Genomic DNA, 15,706 nt, shown 5'->3' with positions numbered 1-15,706 from the left:
TTTTTTACTTTTAATGAAATACATTCCTGTAACATACACGAATATGTACCTAAAACGCTTTTTCCGAGCAACACCTGTAACAAAGCTGCTTCAAAAAAACAATACAGTGGCCTACCAGGAAAAGTCATTGATCTTCCTCCTGTGCACTACCACCACTAAGCTCGTCTTCTTCTTCGGTATTGGAATTGAGCAACCTCACATATGCTTCCTCAGTCGCTCTCAATCTCACTTTCGCATCGAGGCAGATTCGATCCTGAGTTTGTACCGTCCTCTTAGTCACACAGTACTCCAGCCTTTTGAAACCTGTTGGTAAAAGGCTGCATATTAGCCACACTGCAGTGTTCAAAGTATAAAAGGCAGCGGCTTACAAGTTAAGAAACATATTAGAATTATTTGCTTCCAAATTAGTTTATTTCAAATCCCATTTTACTCCAGCTTGTGCAGAAAGATTGTTTTAAACTTGGTGAGTGGAACAACTATTTCACTGCCAAGTCTCCCTCTGTGGATCATTTCCCGTTTAGAGCTGGTGTCATCGTCTCTGTGCGTGTGCGTGCGTGTGTGTGTGTGTGTCTGCGCGTTTGTTTGTAATACCTTGTGGGGATGATTTTCCCCACAAGCAATTGTTGTGGGGACCAATTGCTCCTTGTGAACTAAGGTGTGAATTGAGTTTTGGTTAGGGTTATGTATGTAATGGTTAGGATAAGGGTATGGTTTAGGTTGTAGAAATGAATGGAAGTCAATGAAAAGTCCCCACAAAGATAGCCATGCAAACATGTCTGTGTGTGTGTGTGTTTCCAACAGAACCAACACGCTGTTGGAGAAAGTTGCTGCAGCCGTGGAGCAGTCGGCCTTCTACAGTGCCTTGTGGGGCAGCATCCTGACCAGCCCCTCTGTGCGTCTCCCCGGGGTCTCCTTCGTTCTGCTGCACCTCAACCGGAAGCTCTCCATGGAGGACCAGCTCTACGTCATGGGCAGCGACATTGAGCTTATGGTGCGCGTTAAATGATCCGGCTTGATGAAATCATTTCATGACCTTCAGCTAACAACAGATAAGTCATATTTTCTACATACAAAGTAAAAGTGAGTTCCTGCTCTCACCAGGTGGAGGCTGTTAGTACCTCGGTGCAGGACTCAAGCGTTTTGGTCCAGAGAAGCACTCTGGACCTCATCCTCTTCTGCTTCCCCTTCCATATGAGCCAGGTAAATGTAACCACTGCGAAACATTTTTAGTCTAGTTTAGGACGATTCAGGAGTTGCTGAAGTTCAAACGATCTCAGATGTTCTGCCGGAGAAACTGTCAAATAAGAAAAAAGGTTTTGGTATTCTTGTGGCAATACCAACAATATTTGTATTTGAAATGATGCACAAGATGGCCGAACGAGAGGAGAGCAACATGCAGGTCAGCAGATAATCAAACCCATTTATGCCCACTCCCAGTAAATACTCTAACCACCGTAATTTATCTGGCTTTCTTGTAAAGTTTGATGTTGATCTATAGTTTTTCTGATATTCTAAACTTCATTTGAAGAGGGTTTTATTTTTTTTTAGGACTTTAGTTGCTTTTCACTCATTTTCTGTCCAGACCTGAATATGAAAGTATGTTGTGATTAAAAGAAAAAATGGACAAGTTGACAAAATATGCCCAGAAACCGTCTTTGAAATTAAGAATCTATCAAAGATCCACCACACAGTGGTACCACCTGTGTATTATTTGGTTATTTACCATCTCTATGCCATGTTTTCAGTTAACAGGGCTTTGGGACTTGCCTTGTTGGAGCTAAAATGTAGGGTTTTTTTGCTGCATAGATTCAATAAAAAAAATCTGAACAACTTCTCTGTGAAAGGCTGCTGTTATCAAAATGTTTGAAGAACCAAGTTTACTGGGCAGTTGAAATTAAACCACCATAAAAATGGAGGATGGAGCGAACATATAACATCAACCACAGAGCATAAAACACTTATTTCTTCCGTCTGAACAGATGTAAATGTAATCAGAAACGCTGTCCCACATGTTCTGCTGGGTTTTTTTTTGTTTTTTTTTGTCTTCAGGCTACCCGCCCTGACATGATCCGGATCCTTTCAGCAGCTTTGCATGTGGTTCTGAGAAGAGACATGTCTCTGAACCGCAGACTCTACGCCTGGCTGCTGGGTGAGAAATAGACACAAGATACACACTCTTATCTGTGTGACAAATTGGTGAAAAAACAGTATAATATTGCAATGGTAATGAGGACAAAATGCTCTGTTGCATGTTACCAGTCATTACTGTAGCATTCATACTGTTTTCCTATACAAGTTTTATAGAAATGCTTTCTAAACATTTTTGTGCCACGAAACCTTTTCTATATTTATTCTAAGGCTTTCATCCTTTCTTTCTAATGAGTGCACAATATTAGAAAGTCAAAATAAAAACTGCAATGTCTATCAGTTTTATATGATAAAATATTATGCAAAATTATATTCAGATGACAGTATTTGCAACAGTTTGTGCAGCCCTGCTTCCAAACAACAAGGAGTATAGTGTATAATTGGTCTGTTCACTGTTTTAATTCACTTTCTGTCATTTTTTGCTCCCTTTGGGCAACGCAATGGTGAGTATGAATAAAGGTTAATCCCGATCTTTAGGGAATGTATCATCATACCATCGTTTAAAACAAATCCGTTCAAAGTTGTTGGTACTGATGATTAAAAAGCTTGCTTGTAATTTCTGCTGTACATTTTTAGGTTTTTTTAGAATAATGATGATAATGATTTTATTGACGATCAAACAACAACACCCAGTCTCACAATTAGCTTAGCTGCACCTCTTTAAAGTTTAAACTGCTTGACAAACAGTGACTCTGTAACATACAGTAGTTGAATAATGAGACAAATGTTCCAAAATGTGATACATATTTCACATTAAATGGATCTAAGCAAACTTGTTCTTGGGGACAAAAATATAGAAGATGAATAACTTTGTTGCAAAAATATATACACCCTTCAAGAAAAAGAGGTTGTTGAAGCACCCCACGTCTCGACTTTGCAATGTTTCAGTTTATCTAATATTAATATCTTCTAATATTTATGTTCTATTCAGTTCTATTGATTGCAGGAGTAAAATCAAGAAGACAGAATACTGAAAGTGAATCAAGTAACATTTTCACAATATATTAGCTTAAAGGACTGTCCATGTTATTGTAGATTTTAATTGTATTTTTCTTGTGGTATATTAGCTTGTCACTGAATATCCGAAAAAAAAAAAAAAAGTTTATAATTTGTCAAATTCCCATAATTTTACATCACAAAAATGTCGAATTTGTACAATTTTGATATTCCTTTAAGTTCTGAATGTTTGTCTTTGTCACTTTTAAAGGCTTTGACAATAATGGCGGGATGTCAGGCCCCCGCAGCACTCGGCAGAGCAACCCGGAGGAACACGCTTCCCACTACTTCAACAGCTTCTCCAAGGACATGCTCGTCCAGGTGAGGTTTAAAGCTGAACGCACAATCAGGTCAACCAAGGTGTCCCACATAACCCCCAAAGGACGCGGCTTAAAAGAATATGCACGTCTATTAAGGGTGGCCAAGTGCCTGTCTGTTTGGAATGTTCCAAACCTTTCGCTGCTTTTGGGCGCCAGACGTTTTGTAGTTTCCCTTTTTACTTCTCTTCCAGTCAGACGTCCGCTCTTGGATGTGGATGGGTTTGCTGCTTGTATTCCCAGCAGCCTGAGCTTTAAGCGCGTCTCTCTGTTGTAGTGTAAGACATCACGATGCGCTTCAAATCACGGCATCTTTCCTGCTGTTTGATACGCTCAAGTTCTCAAGGGACTGGAACGGGATGCGCAAAAACTGAACAGGAGCTTCTTTTTTTTTAGTATTGTGTAGGTTTTTATTTTATTTTGTGGGTGTTTGTGTTTTTTTTTTTTCCCTCCCACCTCTGCCATCTGCTCAGAGATGGTCATTGAAGCTCTCTCAACAGGGAGAGTGATGGCAGCTCAGAGACTCAGAAGGCAGATGAGGCGTAAAACATGCAGGGGAAAAAAAATCAAAAACATAAGGGAGAAATTATGAAGTTGGTTTTGCTAAGTGTTTTTAAAATAAAAAAGGTCAAACAAACGGATCTGCTCCTTTATTTTACAGTTGAAAATAAAATGTTTACATACACTGAATAATAAGAGGCTTTAGCTCTGTTTTTTCCCCTGTCTTTCTTTTCTCAAAAAAACCCAACAAATTACAGAGAATATTTTCAAAAAGCGGCCTTCATTTCAATCATCTCTTCTCTGAGTTGTACGACAAAAAATTAGGGCCAGGCAACGAGAATTTTTGTTTAATTATGAGGATATAGTCATTGTATCTGCAGAAACACAATTTTACCAGAAAAAAAAAGGTTCGTTATCAGGATCTGACGTGACCAGCTTAATTCGTGTAGTTCTTCTTGCTACTGTTAATAATTTGATGTTGATGTGTCAAAAGGTACAATTTTATCTTCACAATATGCTCAACATTTCTCATTTAATTTTTTTACTTTATTCTCGTTATGGTAATGTTTTGACTCTCTTGTCATATGACCGTAACTTGTTATATTCTGACTTTATTCTCGTAATAAAAAAATAAATCTTAGCTTGTCCTTTATATCGAGTCATAGAGTTGATCTGAATTCAAAGTCCAAATAAATAGAAGCTGTAAACAAGATGGCTGCCATGGGTGTGCTCATATCGCTCTGAACTATTGGTGGGGAAAAAATCCAGGTTTTTCAAAAATTAAATCTTCCATACATTTTCTTTACACCCTTGCCCCTAATGGGGTGAGGAGGGGGTTGGTGCCTGTCTCCAGCGAATGTTTCGGGCGAGAGGCGGTGTACACCCTGAACAGGTCGCCAGTCAGTTGCAGGGCAACACAGAGACAGACAGGACAAACAACCATTCACACACACACCTAGAGAAAATTTAGAGAAACCAATTAACTTGACAGTCATGTTTTTGGACTGGGGGAAAGCCACGCTTACACAGGGAGAACATGCAAACTCCATGCAGAAAGACCCCGGGCCGGTAATCGAACCCAGGACCTTCTTGCTGCAAGGCAGCTGCGCCACTGTGAAGCTCAAAAAAATGTAATCTTCAAAAACCTAAAATTCTGTACGATGAACAGATTTGGTTTCTATATGTGTCTGTTTTCATTTTTTTCTCTTAGGCAATGGTTGGGATTCTGCAGGGCAAGGCTCGAGGTGGGGAGGAGGAGAGCATTCTGATGCACGACCTCAAGCCCTTTCGCATCCTGATCAGTCTGCTGGACAAACCAGAACTAGGTAACCTGTCGGTCAACGTCTCAACCGCATCAGGCTTTTACTTGTGTGGTTAAAAATGACATAAAGGTTTTACTTGTATTGGCTGCTTATTTTTGATCTGTCGCTCCAGGGCCGGCCATTCTAGAGGACGTTCTGATCGAAGTGTTTCGGACTCTTTACACACAGTGCCGGACAGAGTTGGACCTTCAAAACCAGAGTCCGTTCAGCAAAGATCACACACACCTCAGCAGGTGAGTTTAAACCAGGTTTTGGTGTTTTATTTTGACTCAAAAACGTAAATAACGGAAGTTATTTATTTATTTCTCTCTTCTAGTAAACTGCGAGAAAACAAGAAGACGGCAGAGCTTATCAAAACAGCCAATCTCCTGTTCAACTCGTTTGAGCCGTACTACATGTGGGACTACATCGCTCGCTGGTTTGAGGAGTGCTGCAGGTTGATGTCAACATGCATTGTAGACTGAAATACTTAAATGATAAAGCCATGTACAGCAGATTAGCAAAGTTTAACCTCCTGTCATTGCTTTTTAAGCAGTTTGTCTGTAAACCTGTTTCATTAGAGGCCTAGAATGGATTCTGTCCTCGTTTTTCACATTACTTTATCTTAAAATCGCCTCTGATCTGTTAGCATTGAACTGTCTCTGATATATTTGTGTTTCAGGAGAACATTGAACCGCAGCACACGTGTTGCACGATACGGTTGGAGTCTGGAGTCTCCTGATCTCTCTCTGGTGGAGTTCTGTCAGTTGGTAGATTTTCTACTAGACATTGTTTCATTGGTGAGATTTCTCTTTTTTTTTTTTACTTTTTTTTCTCTCTCTCTCTCTTTCTCTGTTCTGCCATTTTCCTGTTTTTCATTCTGTCTTTCCATCTCACTTTTGATCTTGTATTTTTATTTCCTCTTTTGAAGATTTTTCTGTTTCTGATGGTTTTTACTGTTACTCTTTCAATTCTTGCTACTTTATTCTTTTATTTTGTTAGGATTTGTTTTGAATGTGTGAGTTCTGGAAGTGCCAAATTTTAAGATTTAACTAATCTGTAGCAAAACCATTGTAATTTTAATTTTAAGAGAAGTTGTAAGTAAATAGGCAAATGTTTTTTTAATAAGTAGTTTTTAGGGTTTGCCTCATGTATGGGGATAACTAGGTTTAATGCACCTAAAACATCCTTACCAACTGTTTTTTGTTGTTAACGTTTTAATTTTCCTACTTGTATGTCAGCTGTTTTTTTTCTAGTGTACTGAAGGAAATCTGAGCACAGAACAGCAGCAGCCAGTAGAGTCTAAAACTAAGATTTGGTTGATCGATAAAGTGCCCATGTTTTATAATACAATTTTGCAAACAGATGACCAGAGAGTAAATCTTGCATTTTAAAAACTTATCTGCCATTCTGCAGGTTTTTCCTTCCAGTATTTTCAGCACAATTTATTCAGTTTTTAGAATATTGGCACCAACGTGATACAAAAGTATTGTTTTTTTTTCTTTTCTTTCTACTATGTGCTATTCTTCCTTTCTCTTTGTTCCTTCATGTTTTATTTTATCTCCTTTACATCCCCCCCCCCTCTTTTCTATTCTATAATCTTTGTAATTATAGACTCCTGCTTCAGCTCCCTGTCTCACGCATGCTTGGCACACACCTCCTCTATATATCCAGTATGTTTGCTGTTTTAGTATGTTCCACAAACATTTACAGTGTGGCATCCATGTTGTCAAAATTTGGGATTCAACTCTGTTTCCTGCCCAAGTTTTTGGATGTGACACACATTAGAGTTTGTGTGTTCTGCTTACAGTTCTGGCCACAAGTTTTCAATGCACACAACATGGGCTTGAATTTCATATTAAAATTTATATTTGGGCTTTTAATAGTTTATTTGAACAAACTAAAAGAAGTCGTAGCCAGTTTCAGAGAACTCACTCCGCTGCAGAACTCTGATTATGCAATCGAACACTCTTCTGTTTAACTCTTGCAGTGCGTCAGCATGATGCTGACATTAGGCCTTTCACGATAACGGATTTTTCTGGACAATAATTTGTCCCAGTAATTATTTTCCATACATGATAACATTATTGTTTTGAGACCATTTTCAAGTAATATATACTGTAGGTAAAGGTTTAATAATGCAAGTTTGCCCTCTGCAGGATCAGTACATTAAAATTTTGCAAAGAACACTTCACACTGGAACAGGACAACATTTTAAATATCCAAAATAACACAACAACCAAAAACAATAAATAAATAGGAAATAAAATCTTCGCACAACCAACCTGACATTGGTTTTCTAGCATGTTCCAAAGAATAGGAAAGGGTATCTCTGGTAATATTAGGCTTCTAGAGCGGCCAACCTAAACCATGATACATTTATAAAAAATAAACTGACAATGATTTCTGTGCATTTGTAATGCATGTGTGATTTTGACCTTGTGCAAGTTAGAGAAAATCCACAATAAATTAAACTTGTGCCCTCAATTGTTATTAAATTAGAGTCAATATTTCATTGCAGGAAAATTAAAAAGTCTAGTTCAAATAAATTATTAAAGGCCCAAAATGACGATGTTATTGACAGCGAGTGAAAGTAAACTTATGACCATAACTGTATGTGCTTTATGTATGCATCCTCCACACAGTCTGAAAAAGCCTGTGTCGGGGGTAGGGGGTTAAAGTCTCCTTGCCAGAACATTGTTTGCATCTTATTAGTAAGACTGTACGCTTTTATACTGCCGTTTCCAAATTGAATAGTTTGGAAATCCTACACTAGTGTTACCCTGTTGAAATGCTCTGTGAGTGTGTGTGTGCGCGTGAACTATACAGTAGTGTGGTAATCGTTATGAAAGGATGAGTGTGTGCGTCTCTGCAAACAGTGACGTGAGGCTGATGCTCTGCTTGCTCCTGTCTGTTCAAACTCTCTGCTCTTTCTCCTTGAAGCCTACTAGAAGCATGAGGGTAATCTGCCAGGTAAAGTACAGCTCTTTCCTGCTTTTTCACCTCACCTTGCTTCACTGAGGCTACAGTAACATTTCAGCAATGTCCTACCAACATCCCTCAGGCTACCTTTGTTCCTTTTTTTTTATCTTCTTTTTCTTTCTGCTCTAAGTGTTCGTGACTGACTTTGCTTTCATCTTTGTAATGCCAAAAGGAGAACATGATCTTTAGGGATTATGATCATTACATGCGACAAAAACTTCCCTTGGCTTTTTTTTTTTTCCTCTCTATGTGCTTCGTGTTATACATGCATGCAGTTTACGCTACTGCACACATCATGTTTTTTTTTTGTTTTTTTTTTTTAAAGAATTCACATGTTTTAAGAATTATGATATTTTAATTTCATAACATGATTTCATGCTTATTTTCTAATTTGGAATTTATTAAAACATTTTTGGTTTTATGTTTTGCTTGTTAAATAAAAATAACTTGAATTGATTAGTATGAAATGGGTAGGTGTCCATTCATTTTTATTCATGGTGTTTATTTAAATTATATTTTTACCTATTTTGCCTTGCAAAGGTGTTATAGCCTGTTGAATAGTTTCACATTTTCCACATTTTAACCAACTTCATTGTATTTTATTGCGATTTACTGTATATCTGCCAGACCAACACAAAATAATCCATAATTGTAAGGTAAAATGAAATTAATACAAGGTTTGATTATATTATAATGTACTTTTTTTTCTATTGATTCCTATGTGTGACTACTTTATAGAACCGCATTTCTATACAAGCTTTACAAAGTGGCTCGACTATTTCTTTGTTACATAGTCTTGCTGCAGATTCTTAAATGTATTTAGGTCTGAATATTAGCTAGGCCATTGTAATACACGAATATGACTAGTTTCTTTGTCATTTTGATCTTCTTTGCTCTTTTCCACATACTTCACAATTGTGTTTTACTTTGTGCTGGTCACACAAAGTCAAAATGATACATTGATGTTTGTGGCAGTAACACTGAAAAAGGTTCAATGGGCTTGAATACTTTTGCAAGGCAGTGTCGGTTAAAACAAAAACATGCAAAAAAAGACAAAAAAAGATGCTTTAAACTTATTCTTGAATTCAAATTATTTATATACATTTGAATATTTTTTAAAATCTTTTTAGAAACAGTTGGTAACCGATGCACCCGACCTAGTCGAACAAACGACTTGGTCTAATTATTTGTCCATATTTCCAGGAGACGTACATAGAAATCCAGACGGAGCATCTCCCTCAGCTGCTGTTGCGGATGGTGGCAGCTCTGACCTGTCATCTCCAGGCGCTGGACCTCGGGGAGCTCACCCACTGCCTTCGCCTCTGCTCCAAGATCCTCAGCAAGGTGCAGCCTCCGTTGGTGTCCCCGCTCGCCCTCCCCGTGAGTCCACAGCCGCCGGGCCTGGTGGCGCAGAACAAAAGCAGAGATGTGGATGTTAAACAGGTAGACTTTTAAATTAAAGTCCAATCAGTTCTCTCTTTCTGATTCTCTTTAAAAAAAGGGAAGAAGAATCTAGGTCTTGCCATTGGCATTGCAGTTGGTCTCCATTGGCCTAGTTCTGATACAAGTAATAGTCTAAAACCCCATTAGCTTAGTCTCTGATGGTGTGTCCTGTCCCTGATCAGGGCCTCTCGCTGCATGTTGCACACTTGGTTGGGTGGCCATTAAACTCTCCCTTGACGCAAAGCATTTGAAGCTAAAATAAGAAATTCTACTTTGGTTAATCATTGACCTTCTGGTTCCTTGGTTGTTGTAAGTGTTTTGCGATTCACTGAGCCATGGCTTACAGTTCAAAGTTCCCTTCCCAGAGAAACATGGATGAGTTGAGGTACGTCCCTAAAGACTTGGAGCAGAAAGATGGAAGAGAAAAACCCTGCAGCTGAGCCCTTTCATTTTCTCCCAGAGGAGTTGGATGACTAAACTAGCTTTAGACACCTTTACTTTATTCTGTGTTCTTTAGAGTGGAAACATCCAGTCAAAAATAATGACGACCCGATCCCACCCATAAGAGACTATGGAAACTGTTTGGTTCATCTGAGTCCAAGCTGTATATGCTGCTTACTTTTGTTATGGAGCCCCAAGATAGCAGTGGCCAAAAAAGTGGAAGTTATTGTTCAAAGTAGTAAATTTTATCACGATATATTGTGATACTATTGTGACAACGATAAAAGTGCTAAAAACTAAATTGACTTTGTTCTGTGATATGAACAGAAGCAAGCCTTTTGCATCATCAATTCAGGAATGTGAAGTCAAAGCTTTAGAATAGCCTTTGTAAGGTAACAATGCACACTTTACAAGGCAAAACTGCTGTATCTCATAATATACTGTCAGCAAAGCCTATGTTTGTCAAAAATGTAATGACCTGCATTCAAATTGAAACATGCTTTAAAAAAATAAAGCATGGTCATTTTTTTGTCTTACAATTATAATTTTGATTATTAGTTCAAACCTTTTGACACTACTCATGAGATCACACTCCCTTCTTTTTTGTCGGTAGACTCCTCCCTCTGTCCCAGAGATGACCGACAGTGGGGACGTGTTTGACGATGGGGAAATCCCTACTGGCAGTCGCTCTGCAGAAAGTGGCTTCACAGACTTTGTTCAATACCGAGAAGACGGTTCCGAGGATCCAGAGCGAGCCTCTCATCCCCACCCGCCTCTTAGAGCAGGCAGTCGTCCGTCAGGCTCGTGTCAGTCCAAGCCTTTGGACAAACCAGTCATGCAGTGTTGCCTGGAGCACTTCCAGCAGTTTCTCTCCTGTCTGATCACTTTTTATATTGTTCCTGAGCACCTGGACAAAGCTGAGGGTCAGAGAGGTGAGCTCTTGCATTCGGGGCCTTTGGTTTCCGCAGGTTCCCAGCCCAGTAATTATACGGAGCCGTGCTCAGGAGCTGGAGTGGTCCAGAAAGATTGTCTGGCTGCATTTACTGCTGCCTGTCAGCTCTTCTTAGAATGCTCCAGTTTCCCAGTCTACATTGCAGAGGGCAACCTCAAGTCCTCGCCTGCACAGGAAGAGCAATGCGGTACGTCTTTGTTCCGAAAAAAGATGAAACTGTTTTTATCTTTTCTACTAATCTATCCGAGATAAATAAATGCCTTGCTTCATTTATCTGTACAGACAGTGAGCAGGTTCGGCTGCCAGTGTGGCTGCAGACCCTGATGGATGCCTGCTGCCTGGCTGGTGACTTCAGCCTACAGGGTGTTGCCATCTCCCTGCTTATGGACCTAATAGGCCTGACTCAGTCAGTTGCTGTGGTGACGGCAGAGAGTCTGGCTTCCAGTAGCAGTACGGAGCCCACTCAGCCAATGAGCCCCAGCCAGGGTCGGGTGGCTGTGGTCATTAGGCCTCCACTCACTCAGGGAATCCTGAAGTATATTGCGGATAAAACGGACTTCTTCAAGGTAGAAAGTGAAGAAGTTGCTTTACAGTTAGTGGGATTCATATCAATCCTTTAGGATATTGAGTTCTGTGTCTTGTCTTTGGCTCAGAGCGTTGCAGTGATATTATGGGACCAGCTGGGTGAAGGAACTCCTCAGCATCACCAGCGCAGTGTTGAGCTCTTTTATCAGCTACACAACCTGGTTCCTTCATCCAGCACCTGTGAGGACGTCATAAGCCAGCAACTCATGCACAGAGACAAGGTCAGCAAAATGAACATATCTGATGTCAAAAAGGGGCAAATGTATGTAGTTTTATATTTTATTAAATTAGTGGAAATCATTTCATTATCACTGTTTTGTTTTTCAGAGAATTCGTTTGGCAGCCCACGTGAAGTTCTCTGTTCTGTGGCATTTAACGCGAGACTTGAACATCACCAAGTCTTCTCCGTTTAGTCGCACATTTGACAGGTTAGTTCAATTTATTAAGAGTTCCCAATCGTTCTTTTATTAAACTTTCTCCAAATCATCCCTCTGATTCTGACTTTTTTCCACCCTCAGGTCTCTCTTCATCATGCTTGACAGTTTAAGTTATTGGGATCCATGTACCAGTGCGGTCGGTCGGGCTTGGTTAAATCAAGTCCTTCAGAGACATGATATTGCACGGGTTCTTGAGCCACTCCTACTCCTTCTGCTCCATCCTAAAACTCACAGGGTTTCTATTCAGAAGGTGCAAGCCCAACGCCATTGGGCACAGATATTTCCTGATCCACCTGAGCAGGAACCAACAGAACCAATCTACATTAGAGACTCCGGCTTCTCAGACAGTGAGCTGTGGATGTTAAACTTTGTCAGATATATTGATGACTCTTTACTTCTCTGGTTGGTTTCAAGCTTTTTCTGAAACATCTGTTTTCCTTTCCTGTCTTTAGACTTTCTTCAGATTCGAAGCGAAGGGGGTGGGCATGAAGACTTCAGAGGTCTGACAATAGGTGACATGGAGCCATTTTGCCTGACGGTAAACCCCCTAAGTGACAGCTTGTCCATTCTTAGCCTGAGCAGTGAAAACTTGCACTTAGCTGGTGAGTATCAGACCAGGGACCAGCAGGAGGAGCAACAGAGTTCAGAATCAAGTGGTTCTCATTCATCTACACTGGAAAACGGTAGCTTTGAAGACCCTGAGGGGGTCAGCTACATCGGAAATGGCTCAGATCGACCGCTTGGTTCATCTGATGAAACGCCTGATGACTCCATAGAGGAAGCTGTGTCTTGTGTAGTGAAGGACCTGATTGATAGGGTTCTGAATTTAGTTGATGAGGAATCAAATGAAACCTCATCTCCACCTGAAAATTGGCCCCAAACTGATACTGAAAGCACTTCTTCAGACACCTCCACCGGGATCCGCCTGGACTCCTGTCCTCCTCAATGCTCCAACCACCAGAATCTGCCACAGTTGTTGGCTGAAGGCACACTAGAGTTCCTCTCTGTTACTCCAGCAGAGGGGCTACACAAAGAGGGCATCGCCCGCCACAGTTCATCGCCCTCCATCGTTATGTTGCCAGACAGCACTGATGCAGCCACTCCAGACCGCAGCCTGCAGGTGGAGGACCCTCAGGCCCGCAAACGTAGCCACAGCAGTACTCAGCTTAGCCTTAAAGGGAAGATCATGGAGAAGCTGGTAGACAAGTCTCCAGGGGCAAAGCCCAAGATCAAGAAGACTAAGAGGAAAGAGGAAGAGAAGCAGAAAAAAACGAACCAAGCTGAGAAACTGCATCCACTCAGTATTTTCTTTGGAGACAGTCTAGACCTCGAGAACTGGTACAGCTGTGGTGAAGGGGAGGTGTCGGAGATCGAGAGTGACATGGGCTCACCGAGCGGGGGCTCTTGCGGGACCGGTGCCGGGGCGAACGTCACAGGGCGCAGATCGTCCTCCACTCTACCTCGTTTTAACATCCATCCTCTCTACCAGCACGTCCTGCTCTACCTACAGCTCTACGACTCCTCTAGGACCCTGCATGCCCTGTCGGCGATCGCAGCCATGGTGAGAGCCGCTCCCTCAGGCTTTGTAAGCGCCATCTCCACCACCAGCATCAATAACACCTACACTCCACAGCTCTCCTTGCTGCAAAACCTACTTGCTCGCCACAGAGTCTCTGTTATGGGCAAAGACTTCTACTGCCCCATTCCCCAGGACTCTCACTCCCATTCTTTCCGCAGTGCCATGTACCTGGAGATCATCATCTCCCTCTGTCTCTACTTCCTGAGAAGCTATTACTCTGCCCATGTGACATTGGGTCCTCAGGACTTGGCAGGAAACCGGGCCATGCAGCTGACCAGCGTGGAGGTCTTGACACTGCTATTCAGCGAACTAGCCAAAGTCACAGCTGGCTCGGCAAAGGGTTTTGCTAGCTTCATCAGTGACGTCCTTTCCAAGTGCAAAGTTCAGAAAGTCATCCTCCATTGCCTGCTTTCCTCCATATTCAGCGCCCAGAAATGGCATGACCAACGGACGGCAGGGGTCAACGTGGCCACGGTGGAGGAAGGTCTCTCGGAGGACAGCGTCATCAACATGTCGGAGGACCAGATAGACAGCTGCAGCGCCGTTCAGTCCCAGCTGCTCCGGCTGCTGCAGAGTCTAGTTGTACTTGAGCATAGGGTCTTAATGCCAGCAGACGAAGGTGGAGAAGGAGGACCTGCCGCAGGAGGAGCAGGTGGAGGGCCAGGAAGCTGTGGAGTGGCAGGATTTGAGATCCTAGGAGGGGAGGTGGAGCATGTTAACCCTCAGCAGCCTATGACGTCACTGCAGTACCTCCATGGTCAGCCTATTACAGCTCAGGGCATGTTCCTGTGTGCAGTCATCAGGGCCCTGCACCAGCACCATGCCTGTAAGATGCACCCCCAATGGATAGGGCTGATCACAACCACCCTGCCTTACATGGGGAGGGTCCTGAGGAGGGTGGTGGCCTCAGTGACTCTGCAGCTATGCAGAAACCTGGATAATCTCCTCCAGCAGTACCGCTATGAAACCAGCATAACTGACACCAGGTAAGAACATGCAGGAGACATATTGAAATAAAATGACATAGCATGACTTGGCCAGCAGATGGCAGTCTTTACTACAGAATGAACATCATTCTGCCTAATGTTTCACCCACACTACGCCTGCAGGTCAGATTGGGTTTTAGTCAAACTGTGTATTGTCTGACTATCCTATAGACCCCAGTGGATGGCTCTCTGCATCCCTCCAGACCTGATTCTGACTGTGCTGGAGGGAATCACTTCCATTATCCATTACTGTCTGCTGGACCCCACTTCACAGTACCACCAGGTGAGGGCCCTGCACATCAAGCCATGAGGATTCTGCTGCAGAAAATGAATGAAGTTCTTGTTTTTTATGATTTTGCTGGCACTAAGATTTGTCAGGACATATTACAAGGCCTTGAAAAAGTATTTACGCCCTTTCAACATTTCCACATTACAGCTATATAAATAAATCATTGTTTATTTTGCAGAATTAATTTAGACAAAGTAATCGACAATTTTGAAGTGGAACGGCAAAAAACGCTTGGTTTCAAAATGTTTTTTATGTTTAATTTTAAGTGTGGCATTTATTTGTATTCAACTTCCTACTTTGTGTTTGTCTGTCACATAAAGTCTCAATAAGGGAAATTGCAATTTCAGGTTCTCACCTGAAAAATGTGGCAAAGTTAAGAGTATAAAAACTTTTACAGTTAATATTTTTAGTTTTCTTTCACAAAATTTGCTACCAACTCAATAACAAGGACCTGGTTGTTATCTCCAGTTACAAGTGAGTGTTGACCAGAAGCACCTGGCCGAGGCGCGTTCAGGCATTCTGTCCATCCTCCACACCATCATGTCTTCCGTCACGCTGCTGTGGAGCGTGCTCCACCAAGCCGACAGCTCTGACAAGCCAGCTGCCGCTTCAGCTGGCGCCACCTCAAACATCAACCTAGGCTCCACCAAGGTCTGTCAGCAAATGTAGATCCATGAATTTCTGACTGATAAAATAAACAATTTTGCAGCTGAATAAGAAAAACATTAACATCTGTAATTTTGTATTGC

At 41.5% G+C, this 15,706-nt stretch overlaps 1 protein-coding gene across 5 annotated transcripts in view; it reads left to right on the top strand.

Annotated features, from left to right (window-relative positions):
• dop1a (DOP1 leucine zipper like protein A) overlaps positions 1-15,706 on the top strand; it is a 32,097-nt gene that overhangs the window by 6,168 nt on the left and 10,223 nt on the right. For 2 of the 5 annotated variants that reach the window (XM_028018460.1, XM_028018458.1), the window contains exons 5-22: positions 802-991; positions 1,102-1,200; positions 2,050-2,149; positions 3,383-3,465; positions 5,173-5,287; positions 5,397-5,517; positions 5,601-5,720; positions 5,946-6,063; positions 8,207-8,236; positions 9,449-9,688; positions 10,743-11,268; positions 11,364-11,647; positions 11,735-11,887; positions 11,994-12,094; positions 12,185-12,450; positions 12,556-14,668; positions 14,840-14,951; positions 15,426-15,608. In XM_028018460.1, the coding sequence (XP_027874261.1) occupies positions 802-991; positions 1,102-1,200; positions 2,050-2,149; positions 3,383-3,465; positions 5,173-5,287; positions 5,397-5,517; positions 5,601-5,720; positions 5,946-6,063; positions 8,207-8,236; positions 9,449-9,688; positions 10,743-11,268; positions 11,364-11,647; positions 11,735-11,887; positions 11,994-12,094; positions 12,185-12,450; positions 12,556-14,668; positions 14,840-14,951; positions 15,426-15,608 (4,954 nt within the window). Of the gene's footprint in view, positions 1-801; positions 992-1,101; positions 1,201-2,049; positions 2,150-3,355; positions 3,466-5,172; positions 5,288-5,396; positions 5,518-5,600; positions 5,721-5,945; positions 6,064-8,206; positions 8,237-9,448; positions 9,689-10,742; positions 11,269-11,363; positions 11,648-11,734; positions 11,888-11,993; positions 12,095-12,184; positions 12,451-12,555; positions 14,669-14,839; positions 14,952-15,425; positions 15,609-15,706 lie in introns of all 5 variants that reach the window. The other 3 variants (XM_028018456.1, XM_028018457.1, XM_028018459.1) reach the window with 2 other exon arrangements.

Source organism: Xiphophorus couchianus, chromosome 5 (genome assembly GCF_001444195.1).
Source record: "Xiphophorus couchianus chromosome 5, X_couchianus-1.0, whole genome shotgun sequence".
Classification (NCBI taxonomy): domain Eukaryota; kingdom Metazoa; phylum Chordata; class Actinopteri; order Cyprinodontiformes; family Poeciliidae; genus Xiphophorus; species Xiphophorus couchianus.
The sequence above is the reverse complement of the archived record's forward strand: the minus strand, read 5'-3'. Positions and strand labels throughout refer to the sequence as shown.